We start from the raw sequence: 21,830 nt of genomic DNA on the forward strand, positions 1-21,830 counted from the left end.
CACATTGCTCAAAACTTCCTTTTATCTAGTCATGACATTGGCACCACAGAAAAGCTCAGTGATGTGACAGTGATGGTTCTGCTGCATGGAAATTCAAGCTGGAACATCACTGGAATGGTAAATAGTGTGAAATTATGTATATAATAAATATAGAAATTTAAATTTTAAAGTGTATCATTGGCATTTGTTTGTACTACAGCACACTATTAGGGTTTTAATCAACTTAAATCAATTTTCATAACGTATGTATTATCAGCAGTTCTCCATATCCCTTCTGCCATCTTTTTTCAACTGTTATTTATTCTCTATATTCTGACCATGTTCTGTCCTAATTTTCCTTTGAGTAGTTATGCACTAAATGTCATGAATCAACCACACATGTCCCCTATTACAGTTTATGTTAACAAAGTAAAATATGATTGAGTTGAACAACCTCCATGAACTTCACAGATATGTGTTACTTTTGACACCCTCGAGTGATTTCAGATTGTAATCTCATCTCAAATTTCAGCTGACGTTTATAAATCATGAAGGTTTATGACATCATTTGAATCCAATGAGACTACTGCTTTGCAATCACTCCAAGTATCCAGTCCATATCAATTTAATTCCAGAGGACCTAAAAAAATAGAATTTGGCTGATGAGGATTTGAGGGAATACTAAATTTATCATGAAGCACACAGTATTGCCAGCACATTTTGAGCAATGGAAACCAAAATAATACATCAACTTCTAAATAAAAATGTAAGATACTTAGGGTGGTGATACTTGTTGGAAAATGCACAAGCTACTGGAAGCCATTGTAAGCTTTTTGAGTGAAGTGTGAATAGTTCAATAATATTGCGTGGAACCCCTCCCTGCCCATTTAAAAATGTATTATGCTTTTCAAAAACATAAACTAACTGCATTACTCTTCATAACACAATCAAGTGACATTTGTGGGGGCAATTGTATTCCTTTTTGGTAAATTACTTTCAGTCTGGCAACATTCTGATAGTTTTAATGAGAGGGAGGGATCTGTTATCAAACCCTACAATACTGCAATAATTAATTTGACTTGCAACATTAATGTTATTTTGCTTTACACTTCAGAGAACAGTTTTTGGTAAATAAAATACACAATATATATTATGGCCAGCTAAATGAGATTAATTGAATAACCAAAGTTATAATTACAATATGTAAAAAAATTAGTATGCAATCCTTAAAAGTTATATTTTGAGGACTTTTCAGCACATAAAATTGATTTAATACATTAATTCTGTGTCAAATAAAACGATTTGCAGCAGTTTTGTGATGATGCAATGTTATTATAATTCTTACATTGAATCACAATTTCCCATATGTTTATGAAAGAAAGGTACTTGGAAAGAAGAAAGACAAAGCGAATGTTCTTCCTTTTGGAAAAGACAACTGTTTTAAGAGTGAGTTGACAATAAGCAACTGATAAGTCTGAAATTAGAATTGGAGAGTATGTATTTGCTTCATGCACAATTACAATTCACTGTGATGAAAGAAACAGGAATGTTTTAGGTCAATAATCTTTCATCGGAACTGATGTTTCTCTCTTCAGAGATGTAGCCTGAACTGTTAAGCATTTCCATTTTTATTTCAGATTTCTAACATCCAATACAGTACTTTGCTTTTGTTTTGCAAAATCCTGTACTATGTGTTCTCAGTGACTTACGTGTTCTCAGTGACTTAATGCCATTTGGCATCAACCTGTTTTATAGATGTTCCAGCAATCCAATGCCAGTACCACCTGGATCTCTCCATGACATTATTTCCTATTAATTTTTCTATAAGTAACTAATCTGTTTCCAACTCGGTTACTTCCGTAATGCTTACATCTCAGTTATAGAGGCACGAGTTAATTGCCTAAATATTAAACTCAATTTAATTTTGTCTATCACACTTTTAATACAATACTGTGAATGGGCCCACCTTGAAGTATTAGTTTCACTGTAATTTACTCTTCAACTGACTGTTAGTCATAGAATCCCTATTGGTCTCCACATATTTGCAAATTCCAAATTTCAAAAGTTTTCTGGCCCTTCTAACCAGCAGCAACCACACACATGGCTCCTGCTGGACTAACTGAAAATGCAAGAACTACTCAAGTCATAAAATCACATGTTTGGTGCCCTGAGCTCTTGGGGAACCTGGGAAATGCTGCACATGTATGCAGTGCTATGCAGTAACATTCTATCTCGTTTGTTTGTTGGTCATTTTATCTTGAACTGCTTGAGTAAACCTGTTTAACGCTATTTAGTTCACAACTTGCAGAATTAACAATGCATTTGCACTGATGTAAAGAAATAATTTGCATGAATACTGTTTCTTCCATAAATTTAGGTTGTCACAAAGTGATTGCCAATAGAACACTTCAGGTGTAGTCACTATTAGAAAATATGAAACATGGCAGTTAATCTACACTTGGCAAGATCCCACAAACAGGAATAAAATAATGAGCCAGATAATCTCTTCCAATGATTGACCAGAACACAATGGAGAACAAGTAAGAATAAACTGTCACCCAAAACAGTCGTGAAACACCTGGCAATAGCAGACAGATTCATACCCAGTGGGAGAGAAACAAGCAGAAAAACTAGCTTGATTTTTTTAACAATGGTTGTCTGTGAAGTCTATTTTAAGATTTAATTTTTCGAATGTCACTATTTAATTTCAGGATTATAAATTGCAGCTTATTCAAAACCTTTTCGAATAGTTAAGTCCGGAAAAATACACCTTTCGCTCTTAAACATTACAAAAACACCTTGTTTACAGAATGATGTAGACGTTCTCCACCTTGTAACATGCATAATTTTAATGTCTTGATTTTTAAAGCATAGTAAAAAATTCTACGCCTGTATGTTCGAATCATGATAAACATTGCGCATCTTCGTAATATGTTTTGAGCTGCCTTGGCTCGCTGCACAGACAGCACACAACGAGCATGGATATAACAGTTCGAGCGTTACTATAATTATGAAGGAGTAGAGTTGTCCTTTACTGATTGGATGTTATGTCAGGTAACAGGTAGTAGCGTGGCAGTTTTCATTTCAGCTTCCAGCAGCAGCAGACAGCCGCTTTGCGGGCGGTACCAAAGAGTGCCAGCCCCAGGAGTCAGCCGGGGCATCGAGAGATCAAGTGCGAGCAGCAAAGTGGACGCGGGAGGGAGGGGGGGTGGTTTGAGCGGCCACCCACCCGCAGCCCCCTTCCCCAGTAATCCCTTGTCCTAGAGCTGGTGAGTGAAGGGCCGGCTCCCCCCGCCAGGGGGCTATGTCCAGGAGCTCGTGGTAGCGGATTGTGATGGGGGGCGGGGAGGGGAGAGTGCACGCGCCAGTTGGATTGGGGAGGGGGGCGCGTGCACACGCACGGGAGGGGAGGGAGAGCGCGTCTCGGGCGCGCGAGCCGAGTCGCTCACGCCTTTGGAGATGAGAATGCTGTAGGCGTGGGGGGGGGGAACTTTGGCCGGCACGGCGCGCGCCCGCACGGGAGGGGGCGTGCACGCGTCTCTGGGGTGTTTTCCAGCTTTTCTTTTTTTGGGAAAAAAAATCCCCCGCGCCTCCCGGAGTGTGTCAGTCTGTGTGAGTGGGAGTGTGTCTGACACACAGTCTCAGCTGCTGGCAGCTCTCCATCACACTCACTCACTCACATTGCACATCAACAGAGCTCAGCTCCTGCCCAGGGAAACTCCTGTCCATCACTGCAGCAAGCAGCAGCATTAGCACCAGCCCCGCAGCCACAACTCACATTCCAGTTGTGGTGGGTTTTTTTTGGGGGGAATCACTGCCGTTCCCAACACTGGCGAAAAAAAAACAAACCACCCCTGGAAAGCAACAGGAGAGGCGAAATGCACCAGAATGCCACTGACTGAATGCTTTGTCAATCTCTCGCAGACCGGTTCCTTGCTGCGGAATCCCTGGGAATAAGCAAAGGAGGAAGAACAACATCAAAAAGGAGAGTTTGGTTTGTGTTTGGGGGTCTCCCCTCATCGTCCTATCTCCAAGGCAGCATGAAATCTGCAGAGGAAGGTAAACTCGTTTTCCTACTGAACTTATTGGTTTGAGGAGTTACTTTTCTTTAAGACTGTGACATGAGTTTCCCTTTCATCTGGTGACGTGAAATCGAGAACTGGGGATTCGCAAGGGTGGGTTGTTAAATTTATGCGAGTGATTAATATTAACGAAAATATTTGCGTTTGGAACGAGAGGGTAAGAAATGCAATTCTTGATGTAAAATTGCCAGGTTAACAATTAAAATGCTGAGATTGGTGGGAGTGTTGATGTTGATAGGCAGTAAGGGTGTTTCCCCAGCCTTTCTCACTGATACAGTGCAGACCTATGTAAAGTCCGGTTATTTGCTGAGGTCTCCTGTCTGCTCACAGAAGAGTCTTTCTGTGCGCTCCTATTCATTGTCAATAATGACCGAGATGCATTGATGTGTCACATTAAAGACGTTTTCAGTTGGCTGAATATTGTTCGATATTCTTGTCCATCATTTGCACAATTTGCCCAGCTACTTAATGCAGCGACACCGCTGAGCAATCGGAGGGGAAACTGTGTTGCTCTCTCTTGGCAGAAGTGGTCAGGGGGAGGTTTGGGGGGGGGGAAGAAAACTATCTGAATGGTCTAATTCAAAAGTCTGGGCAGCGGCAATCTCTGCCAAAGTACACATTCTAATTCAAACCCACTTGGCATTCATTCAAGATGTTACACGCGTCTCATGTGATTAATGAGCTGTCAACTGGATATAAAATGACCAGATTTTCATTTTGAAAAAAAGAATTGTCCCACTCCCATATGTAAGACCATTTCCATTACGTACACCCCGAACTGGCAACGCAAACGTAAACTACATTTCGTCAACATTGACTTAAACAGAGGTGAACGGCTGTGAGCGACTCCTCTTTTGTCACAGGACGATACAGCGCGAAAGGAAGCCACTCTGCCCATTGTGCTTGTACTAGCTCTTTGAAGGAGTCCTTTGCAATGTCCCCCACCTTCTTTTATTGCTCACTTAAATCAATATTTTTAGTTGAAGGCTAGCTCAGCACAAGGCACTTTCAGGATGCGAACTGGGGGATGACAGGGCATGTGTTTGTGTGTATTAATTTGTGCATGCGGCGGGTGTGGGAGTGCGCAGGTACCTTTGTCTGAAGGGATGCCTGCACGAGTGCCTGTCATCAATTTGAGATTCAGTAAACAGAAAAGGGCTGAGGGGCGGGACCTGAACCATGTGGACACGAAAGAAGCACATCTCGGTATCAACCACTAGTGGTCTCCCGAGCAAGCAAAACATTAAGAGTGTTTCTCGCTGGATCTACAGTCAGTTAGACGAAGGCAATTTGAGATATGGATTCACGCAAGAATCTAGCATTCAAATGTAACAATGCGCGTTACATATACACTTGAGAAGAAATTGTTAATCCAACTTTGTGACATCTTAAATGTCCTTAGTGCTCCAACAAAGGACCACTTGCTTGAAAAGACAGCAGAGGTATACTTTTGACACGTCACTATATTGAAGCAGTCCAGGCTTAATCACACTGCAGATCTTGTTTTCCTTGACGTCAGCATTGAAGTGTGAATACTTCAGGAGGGAGTTTCGAGAGCACCAATCCGCTATAAAATCAGCAAAAAAGGCATGAATTTGCCTCCTCCTTTAAAGTGTAAATGGTAATTTTTTTAAGGTTGCATTCATTTTTTTAAAGATCTGAAGTTTTCAAAGGCTTGCAATTTGACTCCTCTCTTTCACACCCACAAACATTAAGGCTCCCAGTTAAAAATAATTTCTGAAGAGTGCAATGATAGGTTATCACCGATTAGGTGTATCTTGATCAAATTAAGTTTCTAAAACATGGGAATATGTTGAAAAAAAAGCATTTGTAAGGCACCTTTTACAATCACAGGATCTTCCAGTTAAGAAAGTATTCTTTGCACTGCAGTCATTGCTGTCTCGTAGGAAAGTTGGACACCAGATTGCCCACAGCAAACTCTTAAGTCACAATGAGTCAATTGCCATAGTTTTCTGATGTGGAGCTACTGGTGTTGGACTGGTGTGGACAAAGTTAAAAATCACACAACACCAGATTATAGTCCAATAGGTTTATTTGGAAGTACTAGCTTTTAGAGCACTGCTCTTTTGTCAGGTAGCAGCGCTCTGAAAGCTTGTACTTCCAAATAAACCTGTTGGATTATAATCTGGTGTGTGACTTTTAACTATATTTTTCTGAAGTAGTGTTTTTTTTTTGAATGATAAATATTGGCAAGTATATTATGGAGAGCTCATTTATTCCTCATAAGTTACCTGAGCAGGCAGACAGAATCTTAATTTAAAACTACTTCTGAAAAAAAGCGCAACTAACAACACAGCATTTCCTCTGACCTGGTTAAACCACCACTTTCTGTAATGAAAAAGCAGCCCTATGATCGGATAAGATGATAGCACCTTTACTTTTTACCTTTTTCTCCACTCGTACTAGATTGGAACTTAAACCCATAGCCTCCTGACTCAGAGGGGAGAGAAACTCCATGCCACAATTCACACCGTGTGACATCAAAGATGTATGCCTTCAACACATCATGTTGAGCACAGTTCACCCTGTAGCTGCCAGAAATTTCATTGGTGCTACTGGTTCCATTTCCACATTCGGCACCTACCCAAAAAAAAACACAAAGGTAGAAGTTTTACACATTACTGATACAGTCTGTGACACATTCTTACTAGCCATGTAGTCATTATTGGAACAGTAAAGTTTGTATAAAGAATAACTCAGAATTGCAGTATTGCAGACTACACTGATTCTTACCTAGTGGTAATCTAATATAATTCCTTTACAGAAAACATGGAGTCAAACAACATAGAAGGTGGTCATTCAGATCAGTTTGCATATGCTGCTCTCTGACAGACAGTCTGATACCCACTGTTGTTTCTTCAGAATATTGGAATTTTTTTACATTTCAAATGCTATCCGAAAATAACTGCCAAATCAGTTACTCCACTGTTTTAGTTAGTGATTTCCTGATCATACTTGCTTGTACATAAAAAAAACTGATAATTTCTTTAGAATTGCTTTGCCAGTTATTTTAAATATGCTCTTTGGTGACTGAACATGAGCAAGTGGAAACAACTGCTCCTTCACAACTGTATTAAAACACCTGAACTTGCAGGCAAATCAGTTAAGAAACCATCCACTCTTGTTGCAGTCAACTTAAGCTACTTGTGCCTCACCCCTATTAATTCCTCCCTGGTATCATTTCAGCACAAGAAATAAAAGTAGTCAAAGTAGCTGCATGCTTCCCTTATTTGCTGATTTAAACTTGATTATTGAGAAGAGGCAGAAATGAAGTGAGACACTCCGGGAAGGAACTTCAAAGAGCAAATCAATTTTTTGCTTTATTTTTCTTGATATCTCCACTTTTATGTTGCCAGGTTAATTCCTTTGGTTAGCAGAATGGTCACTCCCGCACACATACATTACAAGATTTAGGAGAAACCTATTTGCACTAGATAATTGTTTTGTCTACAATGTTGCCATTTTTTGCAAAACAGACTGAAAACTCAGTTGAAATTACTTTTTAAAAATCTAAAAAGGTTGTCCCCAAGGATTTGGTACAATAACGACAACTTCTCTTTTTCTCTATAACTGAAATTTTATTTTAGGCCCCACCTATTTTTTAGAAGAGAAAGCACTTAAAAATAAACACGTGGGGCACATAAAAGAATGAGTGCATTATCCTACACCTATTTCATGTCTGTGTTTTCTAATTTCAAAATTGCCATCCTATTAACCTTTGTGTGAATTATTATGCTTTGATAGCTAAGCATTGCACTTGTGTACCAACAAATGACGAAGGGTACAAAAATAATTCATATTTAAGTAGCAAAATGGAAATGTTAGTGAAAAGAGACTATTATTTTAATTGAGTCTCAAATGTTTAAAAATAGTCATTTAAAAAAGACAATTTTGAAATCTCTGTAGTGTTCTGAATTCATTGGTTTAAGTTGTAAGGAAAGGAAATCCCCTTGGAGAGCATACCCACGTCTTATCAATGTTGTCTGCCTCGTCTAACAGATGGCACAAACCAGATCAGAGAGTCCCTGTGATAAGAGGCTGATCACACCAATAACAGTGATAAGCAGATGTGCACCAACCAGATCCACTGTGTACACAACACAAGATGCAGGCACCTTGCAAATATACAAATAGTAGGTCTCTCTTGATACGACCAGAAAATTGAACAATTTGAGAATGGAGAATGTGATAGGAGAACAATGCAGGAAAAGAGATTGGAACTTCTAATTTCAATGCTCAATTGTTATGGGAGACATGTTAAAAATAATGTAAAGTGATGATTTTTTAAAAACCAAATCAAACCATATAAGTAACAAAAAGTTTGAAAAGTGAGAGACAAGTTGTCTTCTGACAATGAGAGTTTTGATTGTTGAAATCCTATAAATTAATTTCAGTGTAAACTTTTTGTAAGTTATATATTGTTCAGCAGATAGTATTTTGCATGTGCCAATTAAACACAATCTTTGAAATGAGATGACTGCACTAAAACATTGTGAAATATGTACTCAACCTTTTACCAATCAAATAAGTTCAGTGAATCACATGCTCTTGCGGTGGAAATTTCATCAGTTCCAACAAAGCAAAGATTAAACATAAATTGTTAGGAGTTATATTAAGCTGTAATGCCTACATAGTTACATGGAAGGAAAAGTTGAATATTGCACATGGAGCAAGATGGAAATTTTATACATTTGATGGATAAAAGGAGATGTTAAGTAAGATGTTTTTATGTTTTGTTTCTGTTTGAAAGTTTGGGATCAAGTCAATTGAGAATTAAAAGAAAAGTACCGAATCTTTGTCTTCTTTGCTACTGCCTTCATGCCTTATACCTCTCACCTCTGGTCCCTTTCGGTACTGAGTTTTTAGATATTTGAGGATGAAAAGGTAGCAAAGAAAACAGGAAAATTATGAAGCACTTTTCAATTAGTGTGATATAATTATGATATAAATAAGCAATGGGGTAGTATATTGATCAAATTTTTCTTCAACTGATTTGAGTGAAATGCCAACAGAATTGTAAGGGTTGCTGCACTCGCTGTCAAGCCAGCATGTGATTGAATAGGAACCTTAGCAATTGAACATTAACAGAAGTTAAAGGGAAACCTTCAGAAGGCTGAAGTCATACCTGTCGAAACATAAGCTGATGTGTTTGTTGGAGACCAATTATCGTATACGCTCAAGAATTTCTCAGTGAAGTGTCCTCCACCCAACCACTTTCATTGCATCATTAATAGCCTTTTCTCAACTTGACCTCAAAACTGGACCTATGCTCAACTTCAGTCACAGCTACTCTAATAAAATGAAACCATTCACACCAGCCTACATTGGAATCTAGATAATATCTTTGCTTGGACTGAAAGGTGGAAGGAAACTTCAGCAAAAAATAAATACACAAAATAAATTAAAAAATAAATAAATACGCAATAAATACATAGGAAAAATAACTATGTCCCCCAACCTTTAACATCACCGCCAAGTACTTCCAATATTGTCACCTTGAACTCCATCATTGACCAGAAAGCTAAATGCATGAGGCATGGTCAACACTGTGGCTACTAGAGCAATGCTGAAGGCTAGGAAACCTATAACTCAATGACTGACTCATTGCAGCCCCTCATAATCCATATAAGATCCAAATTGGGTATGTATTGGAATACTCATAATTTAAATGGTTGGTGCAGCTCAAGAAAGATGAAGAAGCTCAATACCATTCAGCTTGGAACAGTTTTTAGGGCACCCTGTATTCAGTGCCAGCACACTATGGCCATAGTTTTTGGATATTTACAAGCTACACTGTAGCAACTTGCCAACATTATTGCAACAACATACCTTGGTAGACCAAGAAGAACCAACAGTAATATCTTGGGAATACTTCGCATGCAAGTATCTCTCCAAATCTCTCATTGATATGACTTGTGAATACGATTTTGTTTGTCATTGAGTCAATGTGCTGGAATTCCCTAACCAATACCTGTGTGAGAAAATGTTCACCATAAAAACTGGAGCAGTTGGAGAGGACTACTGCCATCTCCTCAGAACAACTAGGAATGGGCAATAAATGTGGTCTTGTTAATGTTGCCAACATCCGGAGAATAAATGAAATAAAAATTGGCAGCTTTAAAAACAAAAGTGAGGAGATGGACTCCTGTTAATAAATTGGTTACAGGGTTGTAGTTCTGGTAAGGAACCCATGGGAGATTTGAAGAATAAACTAATTGGAGGAAAGGTCTTCCGCCCAAATGCATGAACATGTTACTGCTAATGCCATTTGAGTAGCAGATAACACAGAAAAACTGAAATAGCAATAGAGTATATTACTTTGTGAATGCCAGAACTTAAAGAATAAAACATGGCTTGAAACGATTAATTTTGGATTTATAGCCTAAAACAATAATATAAACTAGAACACATGGAGGTTGGAAATTTGAAATAGAAATAAGAAAGTGTTGTTAATGCTTGCAGGTCAAACAACATCTGTGAATTAACTTTTCAGGTCGAGGTGACCTTTAAAAAAAAACCCTCAGTTTATCAGATTCAAAATACATGATTTTTCCTCTCTGTGAGAGTATGATTGATATCCCGACCTGTGAAGTTAAATCAGCTAACATGAATCAGTATTCAGATTAGAACCGTTCAGTCATATACTTCTATAACTGTGCTGAATAGTGACCTTTGTTTTCAGTGTAGAAAGTGCACGGTGGGTAGGGGGTGGGGGGGCGCATAGATGGACTGTTCTCACATAGATATTAAAATATGAGGAGAGGAACACACTGTGTGACTCTTGAAACCCGGAAATCGATTGAGTGCGATTACGAAGGAAATTAACTCGTCGAAACACAGAGGAGAGAAAAACGTGAACTGTAGCTACAGCAAAATCAAAATAGATAGCAGCTGGGTGCTTGTCCAGGAGAGGTCGATCGTTGCAGGAGTAACAGCGATGCTGTGCTTTTTATTTACACTGTGAAGAGTTGGCAAGTTTAATTCACTCCGAAGCCCCCGATCAGAGTCGCTTTCCTGGAATGCAGCGTGTCGGAGGGGAAAGTGGAGTGGGTACCGCTGTGCCGTCGCCTCCGAGTAACTCCGCACCCATGACCTCCGTATGCCAGGATGAGGAAGAGTTTGACTTTAGCTTCCTCTTCGAGTTTAACCAGCGCGATGCAGCCTCGGGCAGCCCCGGAGGTTTGTACAGCACACACACGACTTTGAGATTTTCCCAAGGCAGTGCTGGGAGACCCGCACTGGCTTCTACTCGCTCGTTCTTCCCTACTCTATTTTATTTACCCCCTTTCTATGAGAACAGGTCGGAAGCAGTTGAGTATAGTCGGGGGTATTTGCCCTCTCGGCGCACCTGTTGAAAGACAGCTTATATTAAGTGGCAGAAATGTATGAAAGAGGCGGTAAATGCCATCGTTACATTTTAGATTGAGTTGAATGTACCCACGTGCCTGTGCATTTATTCTTGTGACACTGCTCTAATCTATATACGCCCTTAATTTCCTGTTTTTCTTCTGTTCAGCTGAAAATGCGGTCAAATGTCGCGACATCATTTGCCGATTTGTTGCCTCTCCTTAATTAACTCCCACTTGCATTTAAACACAACGCTTGGCTAGAAACTGGTATCAAAAATCATTCGGGGGAGAAAAAAAACGGGTTGACTACTCGGGATGATTTATCCCTTTATTAATGACTAAACCACTCCTTGTGCAAGACAGGTCGAATTGACCCGGACAGCAAGGGTGTCTATTGTATTTAAGACGGCTCCTTCTAATATTAAGGAGACCGCTTTGGTGATGACTCGTGTTTATTTGTTGGCCTGTGGAACTGTTTTAACAATTGCTTAGTCCGAGAAAAGGAACACTCTAGATAACACCGTGTACCAGGTTATTTAATGTTAGTCAGTGAATACAGGTCATGGATATTTAGCAATGATCAGAACCATCAGGCGGGAACCACTATGTTTTGTCAAACGATTGTGAATGATATAGAACTTCTAGGTTAACAATGACCAGCTCAGAGCCATCTGTTCAACTATTTTTAAAATCTCCACTTCCTCACACCGATTCCATCCTCCCACACGATTATTCATTCAGAATCAAGTTAAACCATGTGTCACCTCTGTGTCCTTTTTAATCCGCTACAGTATTAAGTTTCAGTTCGTACATCCTAATGACCACCACAAAGGCCTCCTCTGCTCTTGATTCATTCTGCAAATGCAGGAGATGCTGGGCATAATCTTGCCCCCGCTCCCACCCCCTGCCCGCATCCCGCTTCTATAAGGCTCGAGGTCTTCTTGTTCGTTGTGGTTCCCTGTATTCCATAATCTGGAAGTCTTCTAAAACTAAACTACATTTTATCCACCAATGTCCATTTCACTTCTCATCACATGCACTCTCTTTGTCCTCATCCACAAATCTCTCCGTGGATTTTTTTTCTCAATTTCTGCAGCTATCAGCTATACTTACACCGTCTGCTCATGTGACTCAGCTTCCTTCAATCCCTCCCTCCTTTACAGCCTTTAGCTACATTTACAGAATAATTGCAGAAGGAGGCCATTCAGCCCATTTTGTCAGTGCTCCAAATATGCATCTCCCTCAGTGCCGTTCTCTTGTTTTCTCCCCAAACATTGTTCCATTTCAAATAACAGTTTAAGTCTCTCTTGAATGCTTCACTTGAATCTGCTTCCACAATATTCTCAAACCTCACATTCCAAAATCTGACCACAGAGTCATAGGGCCATAGAGATGCACAGCACGGAAACAGACCCTTCATTCCAACTCGTCCATGTTGACCAGATATCCTAACTTTATCTAGTCCCACTTACTAGCATTTGGCCCATATCCCTCTAAACCTTTCATATTGATATACCCATCCAGATATGTTTTAAATGCTGTAATTGTACCAGCCTCCACCACTTCCTCTGGCAGCTTATTCCATACACACACCACCCTCTGTGTGGAAAAAGTTCCCCTTAGATTAGATTACTTACAGTGTGAAAACAGGCCCTTCGGCCCAACAAGTCCACACCGACCCGCCGACGCGCAACCCACCCATACCCTACATTTACCCCTTTACCTAACAGTACGGGCAATTTATCCTGGCCAATTCACCTAACCTGCACATCTTTGGACTGTAGGAGGAAACCGGAGCACCTGGAGGAAACCCACGCAGACACGGGGAGAATGTGCAAACTCCACACAGTCAGTCGCCTGAGTCGGGAATTGAACCCGGGTCTCCAGCACTGTGAGGCAGCAGTGCTAACCACCATGCCACTGTGCCACCGTGCCGCCCCCTTAGATCCTTGTTATATCTACCCCTTCTCACCCTAAATCTATGCCCACTAGTTCTGGGCTCCCCCAACCCCACGGAAAAGACCTTGTCTATTTAACCTATCCATGCCCTTCATGATTTTATAAACCTCTATAAGGTCACCCCATAGCCTCCAATACTCCAGGGAAAACAGTCTTCGCCCTCTTCAACCTCTCCCTATAGCTCAAATCCTCCAACCATGGCAACATCCTTGTAAAACTTTTCTGAGCCCTTCCAAGTTTCACAATATTCCTCTGATAGGAAGGAGACCAGAAATGCACTCAATATTCCAGAAGTGGCCTAACCAATGTCCTGTACAGGAGGAACATGACCTCCCAACTCCTGTACTCAATACACTGACCAATAAAGGAAAGCATACGAAAATGCAGCATCTCGCATTTATCTAAATTAAACTCCATCTGCCACTCCTCAATCAATTGGCCCATCTGATCAAGATCCCATTGTACTCTGAGGTAACCTTCTTTGCTGTCAACTACACCTCCAATTTTGGTGTCATCCACAAACTTACTAACTTATACCTCCTATGTTCACATCCAAATCATCTATATAAATGATGAAAAGCAATGGATCCAGCACTGATCCTTGTGGCACGTCACTGGTCACAGGCCTCCAGTGTGAAAAGCAACCCTCCACCACCACTCTTTGTCTTCTGCCTTTGAGCTAGTTCTGTATCCAGTTGGCTAGTACTCCCTGTGTTCCATGAGATCTAATCTTGCTAAGCAGTCTACCATGAGGAACTTTGTCAAATGTCTTACTGAAGTCCGTATCGATCATGTCTATCACTTTGCTCTAATAAATCCTCTTTGTTACTTAGAGTCATAGAGATGTACAGTATGGAAACAGATCCTTCGGTCCAACCCATCTCTGCTGACCAGATATCCTAAACCAATCTAGTCCCAGCTGCCAGCACCTGGCCATATCCCTATTCGTATACCCATCCAAATGCCTTTTCAATGTTGCAATTGTACCAGCCTGCACCACTTTCTCGGGCAGCTCACTCCATACACATATAGCCTTCTGTGTGAAAAAGTTGCACCTTAGATCTCTTTTATATCTATCCCCTATCACCCTAAACCTATGCCCTCTAATTCTGGACTCCCTGACCCCAGGGAAAAGACTTGGTCTATTTATCCTATCCATGCCCTTCATAATTTTATAAACCTCTATAAGGACACCCCTTCGCCTCCAAAGCTCCAGGAAAAAAGGCCCAGCCTATCCAGCCTCTACCTATAGCTCAAATCCTCCAACCTTGTAAATCGTTTCTGAACCCTTTCAAGTTTCACAACATCTTTCTGATAGGAAGGAGATCAGAATTGCACGCAATATTCCAACAGTGGCCTAACCAATATCCTGTACAGCCGCAACATGACCTCCCAACTCCTGTACTCAATACTCTGACCAATAAGAATGCCTTCTTCACTATCCTATCCACCTGCGACTCCACTTTCAAGGAGCTATGAAACTACACCCCAAGGTCTCTTTGTTCAGCAACACTCCCTAGGACCCTACCATTAAGTGTATAAATCCTGCTAAGATTTGCTTTCCCAAAATGCAGCACCTTGTATTTATCTGAATTAAACTCCATCTGCCACTTCTCAGCCCATTGGCCCATCTGGTCCAGATCCTGTTGGAATCTGAGGTAACCCTCTTCGCTGTCCACTACACCTCCAATTTTGGTGTCATCTGCAAACTTCCTAACTGTTCCTCTTATGCTCGCATCCAAATCATTTATGTAAATGACAAAAAGTAGAGGGCCCAGCACTGATTCTTGTGGCACTCCACTAGTCTTAGGCCTCCAGTCTGAAAAACAACCCTCCACCCCCACCCTCTGTCTTCTTCCTTTGAGCTATTCTGTATCCAAATGGCTAGTTCTCCCTGTATGTCGTGAGATCCAACCTTGCTAACCGGTCTCACATGGGGAACCTTGTTGAGCGCCTTACTGAAGTCCATATAGATCACATCTACCATTCTGCCCTCATTAATCCTCTTTGTTACTTCTTCAAAAAACTCAATCACGTCAAGCCATGCTGACTATCCCTAATTAGTCCTTGCCTTTCCAAATACATGTAAATCCTGTCCCTCAGGATTCCCTCCAACAACTTGCCCACCACTATTGTCAGGCTCACCAGTCTATGGTTCCCTGGCTTTTCCTTACCACCTTTCTTAAATATTGGCACCATGTTAGCCAACCTCCAGTCTTCTGGCACCTCACCTATGATTATCGATGATATAAATATCTCAGCACTTTGTTGCATGACAAAAGTTTGTGACGTCACTTTTTTTTTCCTTTTATCAATTACTTTAAATTTGTACTGTCTCATTCTCTACCGTTTGAGTGAGAACAGTTTCTTCCATCCACTTTTTCCAGACCCTCATGGTTTTGTATACTCCTATTAAATCTCCTCTCTGCCTTTCCTTCTGCAAGGAAAACAATTGTAGCTTCTTTATCTCCTCTTCATAACAGATGTTCTGCATCCTTGGAACATTCTCATGAATCTTTTCTGCACTCTGTCTATTACCTTCACATTCTTTCCCAAATAACATATGATATTCCAATTAGTGTCTCATATATGTTTAATATTATATCCTTGGTTTTGCATTCTATGCCTCTTTTAATAAAACCTTGGATATCATATCCTTTTTAACTGTGCTTTCCATCTGACCTGTCATCTACAATGTCTTAGGTTTATTAAACACTGTGAAATTCTCTTTTCAAGTTCCTCCTTGTTCTTTATAATATTTCTGCAAATGAATCTCTTTGGCTAGATCTTCACTGGTTTCCATTAATGTTTCTCCCACCTGTTGTCTTCTGCTGCTTAGAAACACTTTGGGTTGCTTGCTAAGTTTGAGTGTTACATGAATCACATTGCATCACAGGCTGTAAGTACACAACTCAAAGTTGATAACTGCCACTTAAATCCTAGACTGCAGCCTTGAACTGAGTCCTGAATACCAGTATATTTTATGAATCTTAATGATTTATTCAAATATAGTATTCATCAGTGTTTCAAATATAGAGTGTTGAAGAGTGAAGGGGCTCTGGGAAGGTAGGTGTCAGTTTTACCATTGGGACGTATTTGTATGAAGTCAGTAGGAGATAGCAGGAGAGAATGGGATATCAATCTGATACATAAGCCATGGACTATGTAAAAAAAAATTAACTGGTAAGTTCTGACTGCTAGTTGTTAGTGTCATGGGAGATCAATTATTGCGAGCATACACACAATAATGGCAAGAAAAAGTCATTCACTTCATAAGTTTTCATTTCTCTCAAGTCAAAAGTTTCCCATTAGAAAACATTAAAAAAAAGCAAGGTGTTAAAAAAGGCTATTCAGCCTGTCACGTTCATGTTAAAGTGCAATCCAGTCTAATATGCCCTTCCAGCTGAAGCCCTGTCGGTTGTGGAACCTCAAGTGCATTGTCTCCATGTATTTTTAAATATGATGAGAGGTTCTGCCTTTCAGCCAGTGAGTTTCAGGTCCCACCACCTTCTGGGTGAAAATATTTCTCCTTATCTCCTATCTGGTCTTTTGACATTTATAGTTCTCTGTCACATTTTGAAACTCATCTTTTTTTCCAGTTTCAATGCCTGGTCTATCATTCAAAATTTAAAGCACTGGTCAGTGGAAAGAGTTTTTCCGATACCTGTCTTAGATTTCCTTTCACATGATAAATCTTAGGTTATTGGTGAATGATGCACAGTGCAATACTGAGTGAGCCCTGGAATCACAGAAGTAACATCCTTAAATTGAGACTTTAAACCAAATCCCCACCTGTCCTGTGAATGCGAAAGGTCCTGTGGCAATACTCGACAAAGGGCGGGGTGATTATAACTGGCTATTGTTTATCCTTTCACTAGGGCCACTGGTTGCACCATCTGCTCACTTATTTTGTTGGAGTTTGAGGATTTGGGATGCACCCAAGTAGATGGCATCCTGATCCTACATTACAAAAATGTCTAGACTTCTAAAGTAAAGCATTGGTTGTGTAAAGCTATGGGCAGAGCTTTAACAGCCCCTAAAAGATGTGGGCCAAGATGATGAAATGGGTGAGACATCCCCAAGTCGAGAACAAAAGATCCCATCTTCTAACCAAATGTTGAATGGCAAACTGAGATTCTTGCTTGTGATCAGTGAGAAAAGCAGCAAGAATCCTTTGTGCGTGAATGATCATTTATTTAGAATCTCATTATTACCTAACCTGCGTTTTCACATTCTACTGTCCGTTGGATGGAAACTAGGTAGTGAGCATTCCCAATGTGAAAGTCAGAGCAGTTACCTGGTGACTACAGCTCACTGCTGGAGTCCAAGTGATACCAGGCACCAACAATTCAAATCTAGCACCAATGACAACAACTTCACGCACCCCACATACATGGACCATGGCATTCCTTGCTTACCAGTTTCATCACATTAATGCAATTACGGTATCGTCCTGCACTTCAATGCTGCCACTTTGAAGTGCAACAGCTCTGCTCCATGTAGTAGGAGAAAGAGAGGACTGCAGATGCTGGAGCTAAGAGTAGAGAGTGTGATGCTGGAAAAGCACAGCAGATTGGGCAGGATCTGAGGAGCAGGAAAATCGACGTTTCAGGCATAAGCCCTTCATCAGGAATGAGGCTTGTGGGTCGGGGCTGTGAGATAAATGGGAGAGGGGATGGGGTTGGGAGGAAGGTAGCTGAGAAAGAGATAGGTGGATGAAGGTGAGGGAGAAGGTGATAACTGAGAAGGGGATACGATGGACGAGTCCAGAGGGTGGTGCCGAGTTGGAGGCTTGGACTAAGATAATGTCGGGGGAGGAGAAATGAGGAAGCCGTTGAAATCCAGATTTATCCCATATGGTTGCAGGGTCCCAAGGCGGGATATGAAGCGTTCCTCCTCCAGGCTTCGGGTGGTATCGGTTTGGCGGTGGAGGAGGCACAGGAACTGCATGTCCTTGACAGAGTGGGAGGGAAAGTTGAAGTGTTCACCCACAGGGCAGTGGGGGTTGGTGGGTGCAGGTGTCCCAGAGACGTTCTTTGAAACGATTCGCAAGAAGGCATCCTGTCTCCCCGTCTCACCGGGTGCAACACATGCAGTAGATGACATTGAGGAGAAAGTGAGGTCTGCAGATGCTGGAGATCAGAGCTGAAAATGTGTTGCTGGAAAAGCGCAGCAGGTCAGGCAGCATCCAAGGAACAGGAAATTTGACGTTTCGGGCATAAGCCCTACTTGACAATGCCACATGTGCACCATGTGCCAGACACACTACATGACATCACCAAGCGACAATGTCTCAAAATCTAAGGGTAATAGTCCACAGACAGGGAGTCCTGGCACACTAAATCAAGGGCATTGTCAGTGGCAGTTCAGGACCTGGGCATGCTCAGTTGGCAACTCTCTGTGGTCAGTCAGGATCCTCCCCTCCTAAGGGGTGAGGAGCCTCATCTCTTTCTGCCTGATAGTGAGTCATTTTGTCTTTGAATAAGTCAAGGGGAGGGCGGGGACGGTTAAGTAAATGACTGGCATAGTTGGTGCAAGTTGAGGGAAGAGTGAGTATGTAGGAGGTGCAGTATCCGTACAGGTTCTCCCAGTCTGGGGGAATTGGAAGGAGGAGTGTGACTGAGGGAAGTTGTTGCATATAACATTAAGCATGACCCTTGGTGGAAGGTATGTGTATGAGCAGAGAGTGAGTGTGAGGTAGCAGAGAAGAGATAGTAGCACTTACTCTGGAAGAAGAAGGTCATTTACCTTTTGTCAACATTGCTGGGCACTCCTCCAACAGTTGAGACTGTACTGACTAAGCTGACAATATCAGACCAGGCTGGCATGAGCTGGTCTTGTAGCCTCTTCTGCTGGCTTGGGGGAGAAGACAGCCTTCCTCTGCACTACCCTATCCATTAGGACCTCAAAAGTCCCTGTCCAGAAAGTATGGCTTCATTTTCCTCTTACCTTCTGTGTCTGAGGCAGATGTCATGAACCATGCAGGGCAGCATCTAAGTCCCAATGTTTGACCGTGTTCACAATGGCCTTGAAAAAATGGTGTTGGCACCAGGAATCTCAGTAGTACTGGGTACCTTCGCCTATAGTGAATGGGGGCACCTCAGGGCTACAGTAGGTAGTTAATGAGGCATGTTTGGGATGATAGGGCTAGAAAACCCATCCGATCTTGTGGAGAGAAGCCAACAAAAATGACATTTAGATGGTTTTGGTAAGGTTCAGGCCAGTGTATATGAACTGATTAATTCCTTCTAAATGTTAGTTCTCCATCCCCACTCTCCTGTTTTAACTTTATACTATAGATTAATTTTGATTGTGCAGTGTATAATGCAGTTTCAGGGCCAGGGGCACAGTGGTTAGCGCTGCTGCCTCACAGCGCTAGAGACCTGGGTTCAATTCCCGACTCAGGCGACTGACTGTGTGGAGTTTGCACATTCTCCCCGTGTTTGCGTGGGTTTCCTCCGGGTGCTCTGGTTTCCTCCCACAGTCCAAAGATGTGCGGGTCAGGTGAATTGGCCATGCTAAATTGCCCGTAGTGTTAGGTAATGGGTAATGTAAGGGTATGGGTGGGTTGCGCTTCGGCGGGTCGGTGTGGACTTGTTGGGCCGAAGGGCCTGTTTCCACACTGTAAGTAATCAAATCTAATAGTAGCAGCTGCCAGTATCCCTCAAATCATTCATTTGTCACGATATCCACATGAAAGGGAGGCACAATGATTCAGTGAAAGGTTCTTCATAGTGTCAAGGACCCAGATTCTATTTTGGCCTTGAGTGATTGTCTGTGTGGAGTTTGTACATCTTCTCTGGGTCTGCATGGGTGCTCCTGCTTCCTCCCATGGCCAAAACGTATGGAGCTTAGGTGCATTAGCCATGCTAAATCCTCCATTGTGGTTAGGGATGCACAGCCTTTGGGGACTAGCCATGGTAAATGCAAGGTAATGGGGATCAGGTAGGTGGCTAGGTTTGGGTGGGATGCTCTTCAAAGGGTCAGTGCAGACTCAATGGACTGAGCAGCCTCTTTCCACACTGGAGGGATTCTGTGAAATTCTATAAAGGAGTAAAGGCTGAAATATTTTTACCTATTTGTTTTACATTACAATAATAACCATGCTTCAAAATAACATTTTTGGCTATGCCATACTTTGAGGAATCCCAAGATCTTGAAAGTTGCCATATAAACAAAAAAAATTATATTTCCTGTTCTTTCTCTCCTTACATTTATTTGCTTTCTGTCTTGGGTCACTGTCTCTGTGGAGATTGCACATTCTCTCCATGTCTGTGGGTGTTTCCTCCAGGTGCTCCGTTTTCCTCCCACAATCAAAAGATGTGCAGTGCTGAACTGTCCATAGTGTCCAGTGATATGCAGGCTAGGTGGATTAGCCATGAGAAATGCAGGGTTACAGGGATAGGGTAGAGGAGTGAGTCCGGGTGAGATGCTGTTTGTAGGGTCGTTGTGGACTTGATAGGCCAAATGGTCTGCTTCCACACTGTAGGGATTCTATGATTATAGGAAAGTGTGAATCTACATATGATTTTTCTGCTCTGTTGCTATTATTACAATTTCCATCTGTAATGAAAACTCAAAGACAATTTAATGAAAAACAAATAACTTCACAAAATAAGAAGCTGACAACCAACTAATTAACTATCTGAGTATCTTGAGTTTAAAATGTCCAAGAAACTAATCTTGTTGCTTGAGCTTTTGGAGATTTCCATTTAATATTTGTAGGAGTGAATAGTACTGAAGCCTTTTACAAGTCAATGTTGGTGATTAAAATGCACTTTATCGCAATGAATGAGAGTTATTCTCCATTAGCTACTTTGTGTGTCTTTAATATTACCAGCTAAGTGAATGAAAAATTATTAAATTTGATTACTGGTATTGTTCCCCCAACCAATCCAAATTCCATAGAATTTACAGCTTCACTAATGACAGAAATGATTTTTAAAGATTGTCTTTTGTCAAAACAGTCGGTGAATTCTGGAATTTGTGGAGATGAAGTATGCTAGTGCTGATAATAGCTTTAATTTTCCCTACACCAGTTCCTCTCTAAGTGAGAATGATCTCTTTGCATCTGCTTGTACTAACTCCTGCCAGGTGGTCAGCCACAGCGTTTGGAGAGGGGGGTAGATTTAGAGCAATGGAAGGGGGAATGCAATCCTAAAACATGTCTCCCTAGTAGTCTTCTCTACATCAGGGCGACAAAGCGTGAACTTAGGGAACAGTTCGCCGAGCATCACAGCCGGGCCCGCAGGGGCTGACCAGACCTCCCAGTCACCGCCCATTTTAATACCCCTTCCCACTCCTTTTCTGCCATGACCATTCTTGGCCTCCTCCATTGCCACAACACACTAAACCACAAATTAGAGAAACAACAGCTCATCTTCCGCCTGGGTAACCCACAAGCCAGAGGACTCAACACTGAGTTCTCCAATTTCAGATA

General features: G+C 41.5%; 1 protein-coding gene across 5 annotated transcripts in view; it reads left to right on the forward strand.

Moving 5' to 3' along the window:
- The first annotated feature begins 3,149 nt into the window (after window positions 1-3,149).
- Window positions 3,150-21,830, forward strand: part of nfatc1 (nuclear factor of activated T cells 1) — a 281,481-nt gene continuing 262,800 nt past the window's right edge. For 3 of the 5 annotated variants that reach the window (XM_060824246.1, XM_060824250.1, XM_060824251.1), the window contains exon 1: window positions 10,978-11,261. In XM_060824246.1, coding sequence (XP_060680229.1) covers window positions 11,102-11,261 — 160 coding nt within the window. In that variant the 5' untranslated portion in view covers window positions 10,978-11,101. Of the gene's footprint in view, window positions 3,249-3,723; window positions 4,039-10,977; window positions 11,262-21,830 lie in introns of those variants that run through there. The other 2 variants (XM_060824249.1, XM_060824248.1) reach the window with 2 other exon arrangements.

Source organism: Hemiscyllium ocellatum, chromosome 4, assembly GCF_020745735.1.
Source record: "Hemiscyllium ocellatum isolate sHemOce1 chromosome 4, sHemOce1.pat.X.cur, whole genome shotgun sequence".
Classification (NCBI taxonomy): Eukaryota; Metazoa; Chordata; class Chondrichthyes; order Orectolobiformes; family Hemiscylliidae; genus Hemiscyllium; species Hemiscyllium ocellatum.